The sequence below is a fragment of the Anser anser genome (genome assembly GCF_964211835.1).
Source record: "Anser anser genome assembly, chromosome: 3".
NCBI lineage: Eukaryota > Metazoa > Chordata > Aves > Anseriformes > Anatidae > Anser > Anser anser.
Genome location: NC_139722.1, coordinates 76,748,234 through 76,771,703, shown reverse-complemented (window position 1 = coordinate 76,771,703; position 23,470 = coordinate 76,748,234). Strand labels below are relative to the sequence as shown.

Genomic DNA, 23,470 nt, shown 5'->3' with positions numbered 1-23,470 from the left:
CAATCCTCTCTCTAATGAATAGCTGACCTATTCTTCTTTGATTTGCCATTGATTTCTTCTGCTTACTTCCCAACACTTTGCCTGTTGATTAAATGCTAGACATAAGAATGCCTCGAATTTCTGACTTCTGAGTCATCCTCTCATGACTTGAACAGCTTGAAGCCAGCTTCAGCTCCCAGAGATCATTAGTGAAAACTCCTTTGTTTCTAGACACTACAAACAAGTTTCTCCCTGAGCCTCAGTGCTGCTCATGAGCTAGAAAATAAACTGCAGTAACAAAACTATTTCCTATGTGCATTTTTTAGATTATTGTAACAAGAGGAAAGGGATTCTTTTCCATGACCGTGAAGGCAAACCCCAGCTTTCCCTTTTACACTGTGAAATCCTTTCATCTACATGCAGTGCAGACGAGACCATGAGCAAAGACATATGCTTATGCAAACTTTTACTTTTGCATGGAGTCCCTATGACTTCAGTGAGACTCTGCATGAGACACACATTTACAAAAGGAGCTCTACTTTCTGAATGAAGACACCGGTTTATTAGCACTCTCCCACAAATCCCCCCTCTGGCTTCTCCATTACAGAGCAAGCTGGATGAACTTGCTTATCTGCACTGCAGGTAGGAGAGCTGGAGTCGACACGTTCAGAAGACGAAGCGGTATCTCCTTGGGACACAGATATCTCCAGTCTCCTCCAACACTTTGATGTCTCCTTCAAAAACAAACAGGCTAACGCTATCTCCATTTTCCTGCAGCTCTGATGTTTCTCAAAATGCTGCTTGTTTTCTCTAGGGTGACACAAAAATTCTGCCAGTCCTAGGGGACCAGCTATGCAGGATAATTGCTAGACTTCTAATTATAGTCCCATACCTGACATATTCTAACATATTCCGTTCTGTCCATAGCTAGCCTGGCAGTCACAGCCGAGCTAAGCTTTCCTTGCCCTCCTCAGGTTCTGCGGGAAGGAAACTCAGCTGCGAGAGCCCTGTGGTCCCCGAGGGAGCGATGAGGACCGTGGGTTAACGTGACACGCCATGAAGCACAGCCCTGCCTCAGCAGGCGAGGCGCAGTCCTTTGCTCCCACTAAAGGATCCTGTCACAGACAGATGAACTAGGATTTTGTAAGCAAGCATAATGTTTTCTTTGATCCAAGCCCAGAAGCATGCGGCAACTGTTGAGAGCTGTTTGCTCACATTTCCCGTTCTGAGCTAGCTGACAGAAAGCCCTACCGGCACCGGAGTGCCGTGCTGGCTTTGCTGCAAGCTTCATGCCTTGTATTGGGCAGGTTATATCAGAACAAGTTCAACAGCAGAGCCTAAATTTAGGCAACGGATTCCCTGCCCTTACATTCAATTCTGAAATCCGTGCTGGAAAGCAAGTGAGGAGACGTAGGTGATGACATTAAAAGATGCTGACTCCAGCCTGATGGGATCGCTCCCTGAGGCCATCTAATCACCAGCATGATAGAGTACCCTTCCAGCCAAAAAGCTGGGATTTTCTCTCCTTTTAGTGAGTTGGATCAGCTTAGCACTCTGCAGTGCTCCAGAGCTGGCACAAGGAAGGCGCTGTAGCCATGAAGAAAGGGAGAGAAGGAGGCAGAGGGCTGAAGGAGTAAGAGGAAGGGACACCGGGACATCTTTGTGCGTGCAGAGGGGAGCTGTTACACCGGCCCATGGAACCGCACATTAGGCTCCTCAGAACAGTCAAGACGCTGGAAGGACGGCTGTATCAGCCTCAGCTTAACCACAGCACGGGGCACGGGGATGTAAAATGGGTCACTGGGCCACCTCCGTCCATCTCGGACCCACGGTCCCTGAGCCATGAAGCGAGGCGCCCCCACTTCTGCTGGGGTAACAGATGAAGCCACCAGCATTTTCGCTCAGAAGGCCACTGCGGGAAGAGAAAGGGCTGGTGACGCGACGTTCCCCGAGCTCCCTGTGCAGCCTCGTTATTAAAATCCACCATGGAAGAGGCAGAGGCAGGCTGCCACCTGTGCGCCCCCCCACCCCTCCCCTCAGCGGGCGTTAAGGGGCGTAACCGCCGCGGCCCCAACGCCTCCCTCAGGCTCAGCACCGCCCGCGGCGGGGCGCGCGGATTGACAGCGCCACCCACCAACCAGAGAGGGCACCGCGGCCGCGTCCCGCCCACTGCCCGCCCCTCTCCGCCAATCCCCTGACGCAACCGCCGGGTGGGCGTGCGGGCCGCCCCGCCACGTGGGCGCCACGGCCAGGGCGAGCAGGGCGGGGCGGGGTGGCCACGCCCCCTCCCCCGTAGCCCCGCCCCCGGTCGCGGTAGCCCCGCCCCTAACCCGGCTCCCCGGCGGGGCAGCGCCGCTCGGCTCGGCCCGGCCCGGCCCTGCCCTGCCCGGCTCCCGGCGGTGCCGTCCCGCGGTGAGTGGGGCACAGCGCCCGGCACAGGGGCCCGGGGTGGGGCGGGGGAGCGGGGTCCGGGGCTGGTTTTGGTACGGGGGTGTGAGCGGCGGCGAGTAGAGGTAGCGATTGTTCCCTGGAGTGAGCCGACGGAAAGGGGTTGGCGTGGGTTTGTCGGCTTCACATCGTTTTTTTGGTGGTAGAGAAGTTTTGTTTTCTTTGTGCCGTGCCGTGTGGGTAAGACTTGCCTATATTGCATATACATGCTTCTACCTACACGGCATGTATACGCTGTTGCCTATAGCGCATATACGTGCTGTTGCCTGTATCGCATATGTGCACGTTACCTACACAGCATATACGCGCTTTCGCCTGTGCTGCATATGTACATCTAATACCGCCGATGGTGCTTCGAAGCGCCAGCAGCGCTCCGTCCCGCCCCGCCGGCGAGCAGCGTGGCCGCAGCGGCTGCTAGCTCCTGTGCTGCGGGGCCGCCCCGCTGACGGCTCTCCGTGGGCTGCTGCACCCTGATTCTCGGCAGCGGGGGTGGCAGCTGAGCGTGGGCAAGCCGTGGGCTGGGTGCAGAAGAAGTCCTGTTACTGGGAGGAGCTGCTGCTTGGAGAACGGCAGGAGGAAGGTCTTTTCTTTAAGCCGTTTCTTACGCTTGCTTTGTCTTTCCCATCCCTCTGTCCCCTTTTTGCAAAATTCAGCATCGCCACGAAAAGGGACTGTTCTCTGTAAATCCGTTCTCATTCCGTTTCTTTTTTGGGTCTTGACTTTAGTTCTCCCCATCCATTTGCTGCAGGTAACTTCTGGCAGTAGTGTGTGCTCTCTGAAGCCGCGTCTCCTCGTAAAGACCCCGCTGCTTGTGTTAATTCTGTCCAGGTATTGGCAGATCGGTGTTTTCACGCTTGTAATAGAAGCAAGCTGTGCCGCAGGCGGTTTTACCTGTCCTTTCTGGAAATCCCTCCATCTCACGTACTCAGAGCGGAGAGGAGTATTGATTTAGGACCAGCTGCGCTTTTTAGTGGGACAAAAGTTGGAAGCAGACTGATGGGGAACTGACTGAAGTTGGTCTGAGTGTTTAGATCGTGATCCAAGTGCCATGAGATGAGCAGAGGGCTTTCTGCTTCCTCTGGAGAAGTAAGCTTTCTCTCTCTCTCTCTCTTTTTTTTTTTTTTTACCTTGTTGTTACTTGGTACTAAGGCTATTCCTGTTCACAAGAGCTATTTACATAATATATTGCTAAAAACATGTCTGTTCTTATTCACCCTGCAATTCCAGGTATTGCCTGTGAAGTTATAATGATGTCTTCTTTTAAATAGTTCGTAGTCTGTTTACTTCTAGAACTGCTATAAGGTCTTGGTGAGAACTTCTTTTGCAGAGCTGTCAAAAAAAATATCTTGGGTGGTGAGTGGTCTGTTCAGTTCAGCCCTACCCTGCTCAAATGTAAAAACATGAGCATGGTGGAACATTTTCTGCACAGGCAGTCTTGCAGAAGTGTCTGTCAGCTGTTTAACAGATTAAACAAGAGTTTAAATAATAGGTTAAGCAAGTGTTTAATAAAATTGCTTGGGGGAAAAAAAAAAAGACACACAAAACACCTTTATAGCCTTGGTAGACTTGAAAAAGGAGTATGCTATTGGTTAGAGAAATAGCTGATAGGCTTTTGGGTCCTGAGACCTCACCTGTTTCCAAATAGCATGATAGAAGATGCTTTTCTCCTGAGACTCCAGTAAAGAGATCAGGTCTCACTGCTTGGTGCTGTCCCTGCACTTCCTAAACACGCTGACAGTTGCAGGAGCAGGGAAAGCAGCCTGCTCTCCTTGTTGTAAAGCCCTTGCCGTAGCTCTCTGCCCGTGCTTTGCCTCTCCTGTTCCGCATCAGTACAAAGGATGAGCAGTCTGTAGTAAAGAAAGATTTCACTACTTGGCAGAAGCACACAGGGAGAGCAACCCAAAGTATCTCCTGTTGTTCTCCTTCACTCTGAGGCACCAGACCGTGCCTGACACTTTCTTTACTGCGCTCCTGGCTCTGCCTGCATATGCTCGTGAATGAGCTTTCTGCAAGGATCTGTCTCGAAAGAGTTGTGCCCCTGTGTTTGCGTGGAGGTGGGCTTGCTGTGATTGAATGGCTGTTCAAACAATTATTTTTCCTTAATCTTGGAAAGATCTCATGTGATACTGCCTTGGTCATGCAAATGTGCACTTCTGCATGGGCTCACTTGGCAGTGCCTTCATGTTGTGTCACAGACACCGAGGCTGGTTTGCGTGCTGTCCTGTATTTCACTGGTTCTTTCCTATGCTTCCGCATTTGCATAAGCCAGTTGATTCTCTTAGTTGCTACTCACTCATAAACTTTAATTAGTGTGCTTGATGTATGAAGCCTGAGGAAGTCCTGCAAGTGACTCTTAATTGGTAAAAGGAGTCCAGTTATGGACTGTGCAGAAATAAACAAATTCATTGTAATAAGAAACTTCACATTGGCAGTCAGATGTGATGGGTAAATGCTATTTTTACGTTGCCAATCAATGAGGCAGGATCAGTTGATCCATTGCTCTTTCTGATGTTGTCAGGAGAATGTCCTCCCAGGAAAAAGGCATGCTGAGAAGGAGGTGCTTGCTCTTGCTGCAGATGTTTCAATACTGTTTCAAATGTACATTGCTAAGTTTTGCATATATTTGCTAAAACAATGCATTTTAAAAGGCTGCATACCTTTGTGTACAAAAACTGGAAGGTGCACACTTGGACGTGCTTAGTCCTTTTTGCCTGGAGGCTGTAATGCTTATTGTTTCTCTCAAAGACTCCCGAATTCAGTTCTGGTTTCAGGGAAGGATTAAACCCAAATGATTCACGCTGGGCTGTCCTCGTGGGGAGTAAACTGCTGAGTTGCTTTTTTCATCCCAGGGGACAGCCAGGTGGAAGCATGGCAGCCACCCTGCAGGGTCCTGCCTGCACAGCCTTCTCACTTCGACGTGCTGCTGGAGCACGTCCTCTGGTGCTCTGTCCTCACCTGAGCCTTCTTCCTCTCCCTGGGGACTGGCTGGCAGTAGTAAGGTCTGATGTGTGCCCCCAGACATGTGCCACTTGGCTTCCAAAGAACAGAGCATCAGGATGTAGGAAAGCTGGCTCTGAGCAGAAGGACTAGAGCAGCCCACGAAGTAGCATAGCAGCGTGGTCCCAGGTTAGGAGTGGGGAATTTGGGGAGAACCCTTCTTCCCGAGCATTCTGGCTATGGTGTGGGAGGCGCAGTGCAAAGAAGAAGAGTTACAAACCCAAGAGTGCACTTCTTACTCTAGCAATCACTCGTACTGCTCGACTTGAGGCAGGGAGCTTCGCAGCATGCAGGTGGAGTGTGGGCAGTCATGCCTAACTAAGAGCTGTGTCTAATCCTGCAATGGGGACTCAGGACAAAGCATTTTCCTCTCTATTGTTAAAGCTCAGTGTTGTTGGAGAGTGCTGTTTGTACAGGAAGAAAAGAAAAAGGATGTTGGTTGGCATCTAAGCCCGATGCTTAGCAACTTCCCCATCTGTCCCAAAAGGTATGTGGTGAGGACATACCTGGGCGGACTCCACAGCCCTGCAGTTTTGGAGGCATCTGCCACTGCTGCTTTGGAAAATGCAAAGGTGGGAGCTGGGCCCGCATCCTGTCCCTGCAAGAGGATTGTAGTTGCATCTAACCGATGTTGCTAGCAGGTGCAGAAGGCCTGCTGCAGTTGCATCTCCCAGATCTGTGAGTGAGCGTGGCTTGCTGCCCAAAGGCAGGCTTCTTTCCAGGCAGCTGTCTGTCTGTCTTGCTGCACGGCTGGGTTGAGTAGAGCTCCCTAAGCTGGTTGTGAAACTGCAGTCTGAGCCTTGTTGTCTTAGGAGCCTGAGACATCCCTGGGTAATATCTGGAAAATGTTAGGAAGAGTCTTAACATTTCTGGATGGTTCTTGACAGGACTCTGTAGGGCCAGTCTGCTCCAGTTTCATTAGGAAGATGCTTGATATTCATTTTCTGTCAGCTGTAGCAAAACCAGCTTTCCCAAGATGTTTTATTGTAATAAGCCTTGCAAAGTGTGTTTCCAGTTTACGTTCCAGCATGTTTTTGAGAGAAATAGAGAATTACGCATGCTTTTTTTCTTGGTGAGAGGATTTTGTTCTGCTTTGAGTTGGCAGCCCACTGCTCTTTCATCCATTTGCTTTATCCCCTACAAGTGTAGTAATGGCAGTCCAGGAGGCTGAAATCAGGATTAGGACCCAATTCACAGTTGGCTTTGGGCTGATGCAAAATGGAGCTGTACTTGTAACACAGGTTCATGCAGAACCACAAATCGGTTCAAGTGCACGGGCTAGTCCTTTCATACAGGCTCAACCTGGGGACCTGAAGTCACAAAGAAGAGGCTAGTGCTGCTTTTTGTAACTCTTTCTTTCCCCCAAAACAGAGAAAGGTGGGTTTGAAACTTACCTACCCGCGGAAGTCCAGAAGGAGGGAAATGAACGAGTAAGCAGGAAAGCTCCTGCATCCTTTCCTTCCCCAGAGGACTGAATTTCTTGCTGCTGCTGCTAGCTCCAGCAATTCCTGCTTCTACCAAACTAATGCTAGGGTTCTGCTCTGCTGCTGGGAGGCAGCTTGTGGGGCTGCGGAGAGCGGAGGGGAAGATTAGGGTTCTTCCTAATTAGTTTTTACGGCCATGTTTGAGCTGTTTAATCAGAGGAGTCTTGAAATTAATGACAGGCTTATTGTCCAAAGCTCTGGTACATGTGTGTTTAGGTAAAATCAAATCAAAATAAACAGTGCTAAATAAACTGGGCTGTCACTCCAGGCACTAATAAGACTCCTGACTGATACCAGAAGAACACAAATAGAGTCTTTCACTGTTTCATTGATAGGCTGCAGGGCCTTTGACCAAGCAATTACCTCTCAAAATGCACTTCTCCAGGAGCGAAAACCTGAAGTGATGTTTTTATTTCAAAATCATACAAACAACAAAAAAAAAAACTGTAGAGTGTCCCAGAGGCCGATGATTGACTTCAGCTTTTATTAATTCATCTGCGGTGCATTTGCCGGAGCTTTTAGGGTTTAATTGAGGTTAAGAGGTTGGAATCTGCGGTAAACAAAAGAATGGCATATGGGCAGTCTGAAATTGTGGATGTTTAAGTAAGAGCATTCCTTCTGGCCACTTGTTTTCGTTGGGCAGTTATTCTTGGCTCACAACTTTTTTTTTTTTTAAAGTGTAAACATGCAATCCTAGCGAGTTAATGATTCATTATGTTTTATCGCATTCTGGCATACCTCTGAAGAAGAGAAAGCTGATCTAGGCTTGTGTTTGACCTCCCCCTTCAGATTAAGGACATTGCTTCTTTAACGTCTTACCTGCTGTTGAGGGGTTGATGAGCTCATTTGTTTTAAAACATTAAAAGAAAAACACCTTCTCCCTGTCCTTTCTTACATCCCGTCTCCCATGAGCTACAGTTGTTACTGTAAAAAATCAAGTGGACAAAGCAAGTGCAAGGCTATAGGAAAAGCTTTCCTGAAGCCTTCTTTAATAGAGGCTGCGAGGAAATGGGCTTCAGTTTCCTGAGTTATCCACAGCAAAATATCTGTGTGTGTTAATTACGGTTACTTTTAATTTTTCTGACTTTTGTTACAGGCTGCACGAATGTCTTTGTTGGGTGCGTTCTCTCCTTGTGAGTGAGAACGTGTGCCACAGTGCGGAGGCTTGACAATTATAACAAACCTCCTTTTGCTGGAAAGCCTGAGCTCATACTCTGACATCTTTATGCTATCCATAAAGTTTATGGAGCGTATGACATCAGCTGACAATAATAACAGTGACCTGTCGCGCTCAAGTCATTCTGCAGACGTCTGTTATTTATATACAGCTGTTAATAGTGTGTAGCCTGAAATGCAGGAGAGATCATCGATACAATCATATCAGTAAGAGAAGATGAATGAGAGATTTTTCTCTTAATATTTCATTGACTGGAAGCTTTTACCTGTCCCCATCCACGAAGTCAAATGTTTCTTTCCTGCGTGCTTATAATTTAGAGCAATCTTTTTAAAAAATTATTTCCTGTTTAATTTTGATGATAAGTAATAGTAATAATATGATCCTTTAATAACTCCCCCTCATTTTGTTAATACAGTAAATGTAATTTTTGTATGCTTATATAGAACCTCTCCTACGAGACAGAAAGAACTTGTATTAAAAAAAATGGCTTTGTTAAGAAGCATTGTATATGTCAGCTCAAGGAAACAGGTGCATGGAGCAGCTTTTACACTTGCAGAAGGTCTCTTACAGATCTTGCATTTGATTTAAAAACAAAACAGAAAACCTACAACGTTTAAGCTGGCTGTGCAGCGACCGCCGGCAGAAAGGTGGCAACAGGTAGCTGGGGGGAACTCCACCTAACCTCGCCTAACAGGGAGGAGATGTTGGCTGCTGCGCCCCTGGTTGCGAGCTGAATTGCCCTCTCGTATTTCTGTGATTATCGTAGCTTCAGCTCTGAGGTGCTTGTGCAGCTCCCAGGCTGCTGCCTTTTTGTCTGAAACTGAAGAGCACCAAGCTGTGCCGCTTGGGCTCAGCTGTGGGGAGGAAGCAAAGGCTGTCAAGCAGCAGTTCAGCCCTGGGAGTTGATGAGCTCAGGTACGAGGGCAGCGGTGTCCCAGGGGGCAGGGCTGGGGAGAGGGGAGGATGGTTCGGATGAAGTCCCCTGTCCTGACAGCTTTCCGAAACCTCCTCTTTTGGTGACAGCGAGGAGGCGTTCTCCCAGCTGACGAAGGTGGTGCTCCCTCACCCTCATGGGCTTTTTCGGGAGCAGCTTGTGGTGTCATCTGTCTTATCGCTTCTGTACGTCTCCATCTCGTTTCGGGTTTGTTATTCTGAAGAGACCTGATTGCTTTATGGTCCCCTGTGTGACTCCCAGGCTCTGTGAGGGTTGGCTCAGCCCGTTTTGCTCCGCAGCGCCATTAGAAACGTCAGCGGTGGCCTTGTAAAGTGGGTGAGCCGGGAGGTGGGGACACGCAGCAGGTGCCACCAGGGTTTGGCCTCCCAACACAGCACAACTGCCTGCGGCCAGCAATGGGACTGAGCTGCGCCGGCAGGGTCTGTGGCGAGCACCCTGTGCCTGCAGCCTCAGGGTCCTCGGGCAGCATGGAGCTGACGCTTTCACCTTCCCGGCAGGTGCGTGGGATGAAGGGAGCCTGACGGCCGTCCGAGGAGGAGAGGAGCCGCCGTGAGCTGCCCGCCATGAGCAGGGCGCTGCTGGCCGGCAGGATGCAGCCCGAGGGCCGCAGCGTCTGCGTCTTCCTGCCCGACCGGGAGCAGCTCAGCCTGACCGTGGGGGTGAGTGGCTCTCCAGGGGTGCCGGGAGGCCTCGCTTCGGGCCGGGGCTGGTTGCGTTAGCTCGTCTTGTTCCTCCGAAGCCTGCCGGTGCTGGTCTGCTGGCCCAAAGGCTATTAGCTAGTTTGATGTAATCTGCACTCCATTTTTTATTTGAGTGGCTGCAAAAGAATGGAGTTACTTAAAGCTTCTGAGGTGGGGGGTCCCCTCTGCTCTTCCTGCTGTTATTCTTTTTTTAGCTCTCACCAAGTGTTTTTGCCATAAATGATAATCTAGGGTCTTTAAAATTGAACCTGAAACGCCCTGATGACTTAGCGAGCACACCTAATATACACCGTTTGCTCTGGCCTTTCAGCTGCTTCTGGCTTTGCTAGCCTGTCGGTGTCTTTCAAAGACTCTACGGCAGTGTCAACAGCCACCGAGGTTCTTTTTTTTCCCCCCCTCCTTTAAGTACTTGTACACACAAAAACCACAGGTAAGCCGCTTTCGTTTCTTTGATCGTCGCTTCGAATGCGTGAGCGCGTGTGCGGGAGGAGCGCTGGCAGAGCCGGGCCGGCTGGCTGCCCCGCACGGCCCCGTGCCCACCGCCGGGCTCGCGGCCTCCCTGCGTAACGCCGGCTGCTCCTTCCCCTGTCGGAAGCCCAGCCGGCAGACACGCTTCGTGCTCAGGTGACGGAGCCCAGCGTGTGCAGGCGCTCGCGTGTGGGCTGCTGAGGTTTTCGCTGTGTTTTGTGTTTGTTTTCCCCTGGGATGGGGAGGGGAGAAGAAGACAGGTGAGGCGAGCCGCTGTTTTAAGCACCTGAGTTGGAAAAAAAGGCTTTTGAAAGCATGCGTGCTAATCTTCAAAATCCATGTAGGAATTTTCCTACTGCTGTGCCTAAAAGTGGCATCGCTAACAGAAACAGCCATGAGGGCTGGACAGAACAAGGCTTTAACAACAAAACCTGTGGCTCTTTGCTTCTAGGTCATCAGTTCAAATCCAGCCCACCTACTGCCTCAAAGATGACAGCACTCTGTTGGCTTTTATGCAAGCCACAAAACGATGATTTAATTGTTATTGCAGGCAGGTGTGCAGGCCAGGGGTAAAGGTCTGTTGAGACTGACCCTAAATCTCACCTTTTTATAGCCTTTATCAGCAAGGCTGAAGATGGGAGATAGCAGAGCCTGCCCTGCCTCTGTTGTGGTGCAGACCTGCATGCAGAAGAGCAGCATGTGAGCAGGGCTGATGCCATTGCCGTTTGGTTTGGCTTGGCATGAGATGAGCAGTAGCTGCACTGGAGATGCCCTGAACCCTTTCTGGTCTCATTCCCCCAGTTCTGGCCCCAATATGTGTCTCTGGCAGGCACTTTAAGTGCCACGTTGCACATCTGGCCCATAAGGGCATATGATAGCTGTAGGGTTGCCCAGGCTCCAGGATCTTGGGGCCGTTGTCCAGCTGCAGCAGGGGTATGGCCAGTCAAGAGGTCTTGTCCCCAGTCTCTGCCTCCTGCAAGAGCTTGCTGTTCATGCTCACCTGGGCAGGCGGCTATAACTATACCCTATATTCAAAATGTGTCTGTGAAGTGCCCCAGGCTGCAGCAGCTTAATAAGCTTAAGAAATGTTCTTTTGCATTGGGCTCTGTGGGAATGGAGAGAAGGTGCCATGTTCCTGTCCTCACCTGCCCTCCCTAAGAGAGACTAAGAGTCCTTGAGTATTGCTCCCCTTTCTGTGGAGGGATCTGCGGCACCACATCCATCAATAGACCTTTTAAAGATGTTTTCCTTCATCATTTCTGCTGCTTCTCGCTTCAGCGACTATAAAGTTGTGAAAATACGTATGTGGAGATGCCTGGGTGTGAAAGAGAATAGCTGTCTGGGTCAAAACATGAGTCCTCAAAACACAGTTGTGTCCTAGTTGCATAGAGAGTGAAACACAACCTCTTACAACTGGGCAAGTCACCAAATCCAGCTTTTCATTTGGCTTCGGTTTTTACCACAACGCCCCTTCACAACAACAACAAAAATTAAGATTTCACAGCTGGTAAGGTCTTTTTAAAGGAACATCAAGGCAATTTTCTAGTAATATTAGTAGAACCAAAATTTAATTAGCACAACCACAGATGATAGTCTGTGCATTTATTAGAATAATAATGCCACTACTTAGGATTTCCAAAGCCTTTTAACCTCCTCAGTGTGGAATGCAAATATTAAATCAGCTTGCAGCTCAGTGAGGTAGGTAGGAATCGTTATCTTACCAGCAGAATAAATTACAGATCCTTTCCCTGATAAGAAAAGGGTTTATGCACATAATTCCTTTCTCCCCCTCTCATATAAATTCCATCCTTCCAGATAAGAGTTTTCCTACATGTGTTTTATGTGGTTGCATGTAGATAGAAGCCTGTTCTTTAAAATGGATTCATTTTATGCACTCCACAGATACCGACATTGAAGGGAGAAGAGTAGGAGCCATTTCAAAGTCTGATCCCCCATCATCAGATGTGTCTTAATTTTAGTGTCCACCGTGCTGGTTGTATAGGCTAATTTGAGGAGATGGTGAGGAGGAACGCTGTTTTCTAAATACTGTGTATCAGTTATAATAAGAACTGGAGCAATATCCAGTTTGTTCAATTTTCTTTCTCTTTGTGTTCTGCCTTCTCTGATAATTTTGAACCCACTGACTAATATTAACTAGTTTTTGTGACTGCTTCAATAACACTTCTCAAACTCTTCTTCAGTGGTAACAGCTGAATTAAGGACAGAGACCTGGAATAGCAGGGGTCAGACTGCATCATGAGAGGAGCAGGGCAAGCAGCTGCCCCACCAGTGCTGAGGCAGCTCCGAAGCACCCCCGCTGGTGGAGGAGAGATGGGAGTATGAGTAGAAACTTGCGAGGAGAGGAAGTCTGGTGTGGTCAGTGTGCTGGGGGTGGCAGGCATAGGTCTGAAATATTCTAGTTGTTTTGTGAGCAGCAGAGATAGTGTTTTACAGTATATAGATGAAGAAAATAGAGGTGGGTAACCAACATGTATGAATACTTGCATGCAGAATAACTCTGGAGTAGCACACGTAACCTCATACACATCTTTACTTTGGACTAAATTTCATGTGTAAAGAAGCCCTGAGTCTGACATGGAGCAAAGCTGAGTATCAAGCCTGTCAGGGGAAGGAATGATTCACAGCGTGTTTGGGATGGAGCTTGGCACACAAACCACATGTAAAGGGAGGAAAGGCCAAAGAATTGCAAAAACAAAAAATGCAAAGGGAAACGTTGGTTGTTTTGAGTAGAGGGGAATGCAGGAGGAGGGAACCGAGACTGCAAGTGTAATCAGTATTGCATAGCTCAGAAGATTGGGAGTAAAACTGGATACAGAAGGAAAGTGCCAAAAGGAGAATGGATGAGATGGTAGCTCACATACCTGCTGTGCAAGAAACCTGATTAAAATGCTGCTCTTGAGATGCGTGTCACAAAATGTTCCAGTGTTCGTCTCACAGAACTAAGTATTTTACAGCAGGTTTTTCTTCCCTGCCTTCCCTTAGGTGTGAAGGCATGTCACTTACAAAACACAGCTGTTCATATAGATTTGCATAGTCCTGCGCTGCTGGTGACTGCTGTATGCACGCAATCATTCTGGCTACAGGTAGCTCACCTCTTGGCCCTTCCCAAGCAGGAGAGCATGCAGAGAGCTTGCTTTTTTAAGAAAGGAGGTACATCTCTGTGCCAGGTACATCTGCGTGTTGTTGGCGGCTGAGCAAATGCTGCTTCTAGGTGTGAGACTGTACCCTTAAGGTTTTGGGTCTTACAGAGTTGTGCATTATCACCTCCCCTCCCAGAGCACACGTTGGGTGCACACGTGTGTGTGTGTGCTGGCGTAGTGCAGGTTTCAAAGCTCTGGGTAAAGCAATAGTGAGTGGCTGGTGATGCATTGTCAAGAAGAAGTAGGAAAAAAACAGTACTTAAATGACCTCCAGTTTCCCATTGTCCATATTTAGTGACATGGTACATCCTGGGGCAGGGAGGAGAGTGCAGCCTGTTTGTGGGGAGCATGGCCTGCCAGCCTTAAAAGGGCTTGACGAATTATGGTGGCAGTGCTGGTGATTACATTTCAGGCGAGTTGAGAAATCAGATTCTGCCCTGTTTTTTTTGCTGCTGTGAAGGTACCTTCCTACCTGAGGAAGGCAGCTCCTGCTGCTCAGCATTGTCCAGCAGCAGCACAGCAAAATTCAGAGGTCGTGGCTCACCCCGCTGCAGCCTGGGCTGCACTCGGGTTGTCTGCCTCTGCGCTGTTTTGCTCTCTGCAGCTGCTCTGCAGCAAAACTTCTTCCCCCACGCCTCTGAGGGTTGGAGATTTTGGGGGATTTTGTTAGTCTGGGCTGCGCTCCTGAAGTGATACGATGGGGCAAGGGGAAACAAGGCTGTAGGTGGGAGGACACGCAACGGGGGCGTCTTCCAGTGGCTGTACACAGCCAGGCCTGTGCATGCAGGTGGCCTGCATCACCTCCCTGCTGCGGGAGCTTGTGCTCCCAGCAGCCCTGATAGGAAGGGGCATTCAGTAGCTGTGCCGTAGAGCCACGGATCTTTAATGGTGACAGCTTCTGCAAATGAAGATGTTAATTGCTGCGTGACCAGAAGGCAGCAGGGGACGTTGTGGGTGGGGTACAGAGCAACCTCATCGGTACCCCACAAGGTATTTCTGCTGTGTAGAAATGTAGTCTTGGGTTTGTCTATGTGTTTTTGTTTTTTAGTTCTCCTGAATGAAAGTTTTTTTGTTTCTCTTAACCGCTGAAAAAATATTTCTACAAGAGAGCAGTGTTTTCATTCCTCTGATTAGAAACATGCTTTCTGTGGGAGCACCTGCAAGCTGCCTGGTAGATAACTGCACAAAACTAGTGCCTCAGAAGTGGTCCAAGGTCTCCTTATACAAAACTGATAATAAATAGGAAACTTTAATTCATGTCTTACAGGGCTGATCCACTTTGCAGTATAAAGGAATGAGAATAACACATTGGTAATTATCCTGTGATAAAAGTAATATTGAAAACAAATCTTGTTCTGTGGGGGTTCTTCTGCTATGGTACCCAAAAACTTGTTGGCCAATGTAAGGAAGGAGAATTGGTCCATCCAGGTGTGTGAGCCATCTGTAACGCTGGATTGGTTATTTCTTTCAGGTCAAAGCCACTGGACAGGAGCTCTTTCAGCAAGTTTGTGATTTAGTGAAGATTAAAGAGCCTCACTTCTTTGGCCTCAGCATTGTTAAAAGTAAGCAAACTCAATGCACAGAGCAAATGACTTGGCAAACTTCCACAGGGCCCGCTTGTGTGTATTTACAGTGTGTGCATATACACACGCTGGCCGTGCCTGCGGGGAATTCGATTGTAATAAGGTCACAAAGTATGTAGATTACGGGCAGGCTTCTCGGCACTCTTTTGATCTTTGGTATGCGGGCAGACAAATTGGGAGAAGGGGGCCCTTTTGTTCTCCTCCTTTGTTCTTCTGTGCTACCTCTTTGTGGGGTTTTCTTTCTCTCCTGTAGCTAAGTTGCTAGCCAACATGTTTGTCACTGTTTGAATTCAAAACTGTCAGTAGTTGAGCAGGAGGTGAATTTTAAAGGGACTTCGGGGCTGAAAGTGTTACTTCTCTTCTGAAGCCACACGCAAAGAATGTGCAAAGAATAGGGGGAGGAAACTTGAATGGTTTGAGGGTACTGATTGCATGGAGGGGAGGGATTGTGGAGGGATTGTGTATTTGAAATATCGTGGGAAATATGAAATATGTTAGTCCATGAGTTGAAGTCTAATCTGCTTGGTCCTATGTCTTGTATTGACCAGGGGATGGTGTAAGATGAAGCCATAAAGGAGCAAACCGATAGGAGGTATTACGTTTCAAGACTGGTGTGTTTATCAGCTCCTCCCCACCCCCAGACGTCCTAGAAAATAGTAATGGGTCTGTTGTCCTCCTTATTCTGACTTCCCACATTTCCAAAATGTGAACGGTCTTCATGGAATGGACTTCTCTTCCCCCCAGATTTTTTCTCAAGTGTTTCAGTATTTACTACTGCATCTCTAGATGCTATTAGTGAAATGGGAATAACTCTTTGAGTCCTTCTAAATGAGGTTTCTTTTGCCTGCTTATGAGTACATGGGAGAAAACTTTTTCGAGTTTACTTGTCTCGTTTTCCTTTGTTCTTTCTCTAACAACTCTTTTTTTTTTTTTTTTTGAGCATAGCACTGAAGCTAAGATAGGAGTAAGCTGTTTATCTCCATAAGGTTTGGAGAGTCTCCAAGAGACTCCATCTACATAACTAAACCAGTAGGTGACAAATTTATCTGTGGATTTAAACCAGTGCAATTTTTATTCCTCTTCCAGTAAGGAAGACCTGAATGCTCTTAGCCTTTTTTTCACAAACCGACTGTGTTCCTGTGAGTCCCCCTGCCTTCCAGGCAGCCCTGTGTAGCACTCAAGAGAATATTGCCTATAGCTTTAAACATAGACAATCTTTCTTGCTTCTGAAAAACACCCTTCTTTTTCAGGGGAGCTAATTCTTCCCAATGCTCTTAGCAAAATGACAAGGGAAAGGGTTACAGGAGCCCTGTAGCCTGAACTGACCTCTCCCTTTTTGTTTTCTTGTCTATTCCTCACTCCTGTTTGATGTAGTTCAGTTAGTAAAGCTGTTTGATTGAAGGCTCTGTGTGCTAACCCTGGCATCTCCTCCACCCCAGCAGGTGTCAAGATTTTGGATGAGGAGTAGAATTGTTTGTTTGTTCCTTTGTTTAAAAAACTGTTGTCTGGCTTTTTGAGGCCAGACAACAGGAGGGAGAGAAGTATCAGCAGTGAGTTTCTCAGTCTGAATGGCCACAGCCACCTGGAAAGCTGCAGCCCACTGTTGAGAGAGAGAGCAACCGTGGTCTGTTTGCTACTGCTCACCTCTGCTACCTGCCTTCAGTCCACAGAAGTCTAGTAACTGGCCGACTGGAGTCTTGTGGGAGAGTTTTTTTTTTTTTTTTTTAATCACTTATTTAAGTAGCTCCAGGCTTATTACTTAGAGCTGTAGCAAAGGAACTCTTTTGTTTTCCTTTCCCCAACTTGATTCCACCCCCTCCCCTGTGTTCTGACCAACAGACTGGTGACAATGTCTGTTGCTGCCAGTGCAGCTCTAAAATGCCATTTTAAAGAAACTACTGCCCTGTTTTAATAAGGGCACGTTTCACACCTTCCTAGTGTCTGTTTTTGGCAGCCTGATTGATACTGCCGCATGCAGAACAAGGTATTCTGATCCACCTGCATCTGTTCCCTTGCTGCTAATTTGTCAACAAAACCCTGACTGTCAGCAGAGGCAAGAGAATGAAAATTAAGGGATTTCTCCAGAACTGTAACCAATCACCCGTTGTGGATTATCTGGATTAGGAGCCCATTTGACCTGTAGATGTTGTACGGGTACGCTAATGCTCGGTTGGGCCTGTAGTATGCGTGTGAGGGGAGAGGTTGGCCTCCTAAATCATAAACAGAAGTTTAATCCCCAAGTGTGGCAAAAACGAAAATAGCACCGCTAAGCACTGTGAAAACTGCAAGCCGTAAGTACTGTGAGATCTAAACTCTAGGTCTTGGAGCATGTCTTCCAGCATTCCTTGCTTAAAGGATACGAAGGGGAGGCTCTCCTTCACTTGTGACTGTTAAAAATGCTGAGGGCAAGCGTCAGGATTTAAGGCAACAGTAATAGTGAGGGACGGGGTTTTTCACTTCGTTTGCTCTTGTGCTTTTTTTTATTCTCAAGATGAAAAGCAATTCAGCAAGCTGTAAAGGGGAGAAAAACACTTCCATCTGTAAGAAGAGTTTTATTCCTCTGAAAATTATGTTCATGAGCATGTGTTACTGGGAAGCCACACTGGCATGAAGCCTGGGACATGTTGCTCTTCTAGTTTTGCCACAGATCATCAAGCAGGCCATACCTTGTGTTCTGCTGCTTTTTTTTTTGGTATTTTTCTCAGTGGAAGACCCTGCAGTCCATTCAGGGTTCATGCTGGCTCCATAGGCTTCAGCAGCTGGGTCTTGTATTGCAGCTCCTCCTGCAGGGTCAATCTTATCTCATTGCCCTGCAGGAATTTTCCCTCCTGTTATCAGAAGGTGTTTGCAGCACCACAATTCAATCTTCCGAAACAAAACTGATTGTCAGCAGACGAAGAACAGCCAGTGTCTCCTTTGTTGTTATAACCTGAATCACTGCAATCCTAAATCTTGGGCTTCTCTTAGGAGCAGACCTTGCTTGACCCAAGCAGATAGAAGTCTTCGACTGGGAAGGAGCAAGCACTCAGCTCCTGCACCCTGCCGCTGTGTCTATCCCTGTGCTCGTACCAGTTTGTCAGGCTGGCTTCAAACAAAACCAAATCCCTTTGCTTCAGCTCCCTTGCCTCAGGGATCATCCTTCAGTTATTACAGCTCTGGCTTTGCCAGACCTGGGGAGGCATGCCTCGCAGTCCTCGCTGCTTGTGTGCTTAGCAAGGAGCTTGGTGGTTAACTCTATCAGGACTTCTCTGACTCCAGTTACCTCTCCTGCTTCTGTGTACCCTCCAGTAATGAAGTTCATTGACAAAATCTGCTGTTGTGTTATATTATGTGGGTATCTGGTGTACCAAGATGCCTCTTAAGAAGGCAGATGACAACAGAAGTTCTCCAAAGTACTCTCAACTGATTTCTGCAGCCCAGTCCTTCCCCACCATCCCTGCTTCTGCCATTCTTCCCTCAAATATCTGCTGGGATAGTTGTATTCCCTTTATGAATTGTTCTATTCCCTAACTGAATAAGATACAGCTGATAATGATTACTTCAATATCTCAAACGAGTTGCTTGTAAATGTGTGCAGAAACATGCCACCTAGGGGGAAATGTAGGTGTTCAGGTCTTCAAAAATTTATATAATGCTCCCTGGAAGTGCTTCCATAGTCTTTTTCCTGGGAAGGCATTCTCTTGCCTACAGCTGGTGGCAGTTATTTCTCCTCCATCCATCGATACCTCATCCAGCACGGTGCTCTCCTGTCTGAGGATTGCAAGTGGTTTGTTTGCTCCTGGGTGAGGAGTGCTGGGTATGGTTCTGCAGCTCTTCTTGTGCACAAGACTCACCTGTGATGCTGCCAAAAGTCCAGAGAGCGTTGCCTGGACATGCTTTGTTGCTAGCTGTAAGATGCCAACATAAAATTCCTGCAGAACTTGCCTTTCGTCAGGAATGACTGGGCCACTGTCTCAGTCTTCAGATCTCAGCAGTTCCTAACAGCCACACTATCCTGGGCTTCTTGATATTGCTTCCTCTTATTCTTCTGTCCGTCTCAGGTAAGCGACCACAGCTACCTCCCTTGCTTTGTTCCAAGCCTCTGTTGTGACTCTTCCCTTCTTCTCTTGGTGTCCGTGTACTTGCCAGCTAAAACCAAAAATGCAAGGTCATCCCAAACCAAGTTATTCTACTAATCAAACAGGCATTGAAAAGTGGACAAGGTTTCTTCCTGTTGGTGTGAAAGATGACAAACATTGAGAAGTTCTGCAGAGGTGGTAGGAGCAGATGCCATATGGGCACTGACATTCCCAGGCCACCAGAACTTGAAAGCTTGCAGAGCTCTACTGTCAAAAGGAGTACATGGCCCTCTTTTCTTCAATAAAAAATAATAATAATAAAAAATCCACATTCTGGTATTCAGGGAAGTTCACAAGTTACGTGAGATCTGTGGCGTGTGCTGTGAGGTCTTTTTGCTTCATGTGTTTTTGTTTGTTTACCTCAGCTCTTTTCTAACCATCTTTCCCACTACCAACTCTCCCCATCCCTCTATCTGTTCCCTTTCAAGGGAGCAATGGAGTTGCCATGAGGCTTCTTGCAGCATCTGGGGGAAATTAAGTGCTATAGCCAAGGACTGTTCTCCTCCCACCTTCCTTTAAGGCAGGAAATGCTTTCTTTGTGGAAGCTTGGCTTTGCACTAATTCAGATTTTATTTGAATCCTAATCTCCTGGACTGTCTAAATATTTATAATATTAAAATGCACTTGATTCAACCAAGGGACTTAATCAGAGAATCACAGGAGGGTTGAGATTGGAGGGGACGTCTGAAGATCATCTAGTCCAACCCCATGCCAAGGAGGGTCACCTAGAGCACATTGCACAGGATCACATCCAGGCGGGTTTGGATATCTCCACAGTAGGATGTTAAAACTTTGCTGGGTTTCACATGTGATGTGATTTTATTTTTGCCTTCAGGGAACTATGTAAGAACTTATTTTGGAGTTTTAATTTCTACATATAGGATGGTGTGTTTGGTGATAAAGTACTCTTCATTTTAGTAGATAAAGATATAATAAGATCAAAAAGCTGTTAAGCAAAGCTAGACAATTAAAACGAGAAATAAAACACTTACTTAACAGCAGTATTGTTTAGCCTTTAGAACAATTTCCTAAGTGTTCTGTGAATTCCCTGCTTTATATGCATTGTAAAAAATACCTTATTTTGTTCAAACAAGAGCTAAATAAGAGAAGATGTGCAGTGCTGCTTACATCAGAGAACCTTACTCCAAAATAGTGCATTCCTCATTTCCAGTCATTTAATTAACATTCAATTTACTGTTTATGACCTTAATGTTTGGGGGAGGTCTACAGCAAACACTACAGCAGGAACATGCTAACACTTAATTGCCACCAGGTAAGAAGGATACAAGTTTCAGGGTGGGACAGGGAAGGGTGTTTCAGAGAGGCTATTTTCCGTTTGTAGTTCAACTTCAAACAATGTATATAAGCACGTGTGTTATTTTGAGAACAACCCTCTCGACTTCAGTCTGTACGCTACATACATAAAGGCTGGCACAGAACAATATGTTTGAGAAACTATACATTTTAGTATATTCATGGTACTTCCTGGAACTAAAATTGTGTTTCTAAACTTCATCATCATATGTATGGTGTAAAAGAAGAAAAACAATCTCTAAATGCATCATTTAAGTGTGCCTGATTTCCTTTAATCCAGCTAGATTTTTTATTTGTTTTCCCTTACCTCACTAATTCAGTGATCTCCTCTGGCACACTTTAACCATCTATAATTTCTACAGTACTCACTTTGTAACCTGGAAGGCCCTCGTTATGAACAAAGCAGAATTGTGAGCAAATGAGTGGTGATCCAGGTCACAGCTGATTTTATTAAAATGAAGTCAGTAAAAGTCACTGAAGGTCATATCATGAGACCCTTATTTAGATTTTACTTAAGCAAAAGTCCAGTTTCTATAGACTTCAAGCACAGCTTGCCTGAAGAAAACTTTACTCTAGGTTTAATAGTTTGTCCTGAAGTAAAGAACTGCCACTTCCTGGTAGTAGGGACACAGACAATAAATGGGTACATTACTTAAATATTAGTGGGACATTCCTGGCCGCCAAGCGGGCCTGAGCTCTCCCTCTTGGTAGGATGGCTGTATGACCTACCTCTGGAATGTCTCCGTGCTCCTAGCCCAAAACGGGCCCATGAGGACAACAGATAACTGGCATTCACCCTTACTTGGGAACTTAGCCTTCATTTAAAAACAAAACGAACAAAAAGAGGCTCTGGTCAATATGAAATAAAGCATTTTAAAGTAATGGTGGCTCAGAATTGATTTGACCATGTACTACAGTCAAAATCTTCTATTCCTGTTTTCCCTGCAGTGTGAATGAATGATGCCTGTTGTACATCTGCATAACGTACTGAAACTGTCACTTTATACTGATTGGAGATCTGGCCCATTAATTTTGTGTTTATTTTTATTTATTTACAACAATTTATGTCTGGTATTTGCTTAAGTATGTAAATATGCTAATTTTGCAGAGTAGGAGCACTTGAACGTTTGCATTTCTGGTGCCTGCTTAATTTGGAGAGAGATTGTTACGGCACGAATTTTCCATTTCATTTGGGGGTGCTTGAAAGCTGAATTGGAGAGAAATGTGTAAGTTGCATTGCTGCAAGCCTCTTAAGAGAAGCTGGTGTGATGTTTTTAAGCTCACTGCCAGAGACGAGAGCGACGGATGCGGCACTGGTAGATGCTGGTGGATGTCTGCATGATTGTACGTGTGCTTCAGAGCCAGCCTCTGCGGTGGCTGCCATTCAGCTAAGGCCAGTGAAGCAAGGATGCTTTGTACCTGCTGAGCATCTGGCCCTGGTTGGATCCATGGGTCGGACAAGCTCTGCCCTAGAAGGGCGACCATCTGTGCACATCTACAGGGTCCCTTCTCTTTTAGAGAAGCTCTTTTTCAAGCCACAGCCAGTTTCAGCATCAAAGACCTCTGGGTTTCACCAGCGATCCAGTGTAAGGAAAAACCCCGCAACCCGCATAGTGCTGGGGAGGGAAATGCCTCTCTGTTTTTGTAGAGGGAGGCTTACCCCGCAGGTTGGCATTCCAGCAATATTAACTTCATTAAAGCAGGAATGCGGCGCCGCATTCTTGCAGGGAGGGAGGAGCGGGAGGGTGCTGGGCTGGGCTGGGGAGGAGTGGGACCACCAGGGAGAGCTGGTTCGTGCATGGGGTGTCCTCCTTCAGCCTGGCCTCTTCCAGGGGCTTGTGCGTGCCTCTGGGTAACCCTGCTGGTGACCCGAAGTTCTCCTGCTTGGTGGCTGGGCCCTCTTGGGGTTGTCTCTCTAACCTAATTAATAAGACAGATGAGCAGGGGCTGTGGGGAACAGGTAACAAAAGTCTCTACTGGGGTGGGATTGGCTAGGACTATTAGGAACCTTTTCAAGGCAGCAGTACCTGATCTTAATAGACTTAGAAACAGGGGTGGCTGGGGCGAGTATACACCTCCCAGAGGCCCCATATCATGCACGCATAAGTGAAGAGGCAGGTACAAGGTGCAGTCTTTGTAATGCTCAATCATCTTCCTCTCCATCTCAAAATTGCAGAGAACTCCGGTATCGCCTGCTGTGCTGTAGCACTAACTCTCACCACTAAAACCTTTGGCATTTCTGTCCAGCGGTTTTAACAGTGCTGTTAAGTACGGTGTTGTATGCATACGTGACACATCAAGCAAAGAAGTAAATAGAAACATAATTATGTTAAAATTACAGCAGTAATAGGTACGAGGCAGAGGGAAACATGACTCTTTTGGGATTGTCCTCTTTGTGTCCCATGTTGCTAGTACTTGACACAAACCTTCCTATTAATGCGGCTGTTGACCAGTTCTGGCCAGCACCAGGTCTGGATTCTTCCTTCTGAGGAGGGAGCTGAAGGAGATGGTGATAGGGGTTGTTTTGGTTGTGTTTGTGTGATTTTTATTTTTTTTTTAATATTGCAAAAGAGAAGTATTTGGTGCTGATCTGTAAGGATCTTGAATGTTCTGGGAAGATGGCTGTGGTGTAGCTCAGATATATCTATCTATCTATCTATATATATATATATATCAGATGGCTGTGGTGTAGCTCAGATATATATATATCAATATCTATATATATATCAGATGGCTGTGGTGTAGCTCAGATATATATATCAATATCTATATATATATCAGATGGCTGTGGTGTAGCTCAGATATATATAGATCATATATATATATCAATATGTATATCATATACATCGATACCTGCTGCAATGCTGTCTGGTGCCGGTCCTGCATTGGCAATATAGGTGCAAGTGCAGGCCCTCATTTGGCTCTAAACTTCCATTGGGGAAAATTCACCTCTCGTGGTCCTCCTTTTTGTTTGACATCAGAAAACCAAAGCCTGGAAGTCAGGGCTGGCCTTCAGGAGCAGAAGGGTGTTTTATTAAATTTATTATTTTTCTTCCTCCCCACTTCTTTTTTCCTGCTCCTTTCA

At 46.9% G+C, this 23,470-nt stretch overlaps 1 protein-coding gene across 4 annotated transcripts in view; it reads left to right on the top strand.

Moving 5' to 3' along the window:
• Positions 1–2,238: 2,238 nt before the first annotated feature.
• FRMD1 (FERM domain containing 1) overlaps positions 2,239–23,470 on the top strand; it is a 39,675-nt gene continuing 18,443 nt past the window's right edge. The window contains exons 1-3 of one of the 4 annotated variants that reach the window (XM_083830033.1): positions 2,239–2,391; positions 9,538–9,699; positions 14,842–14,932. In XM_083830033.1, the coding sequence (XP_083686159.1) occupies positions 9,604–9,699; positions 14,842–14,932 (187 nt within the window). In that variant the 5' untranslated portion in view covers positions 2,239–2,391; positions 9,538–9,603. Of the gene's footprint in view, positions 2,392–3,230; positions 3,256–3,279; positions 3,514–9,537; positions 9,700–9,724; positions 12,229–14,841; positions 14,933–23,470 lie in introns of those variants that run through there. The other 3 variants (XM_083830034.1, XM_083830035.1, XM_083830036.1) reach the window with 3 other exon arrangements.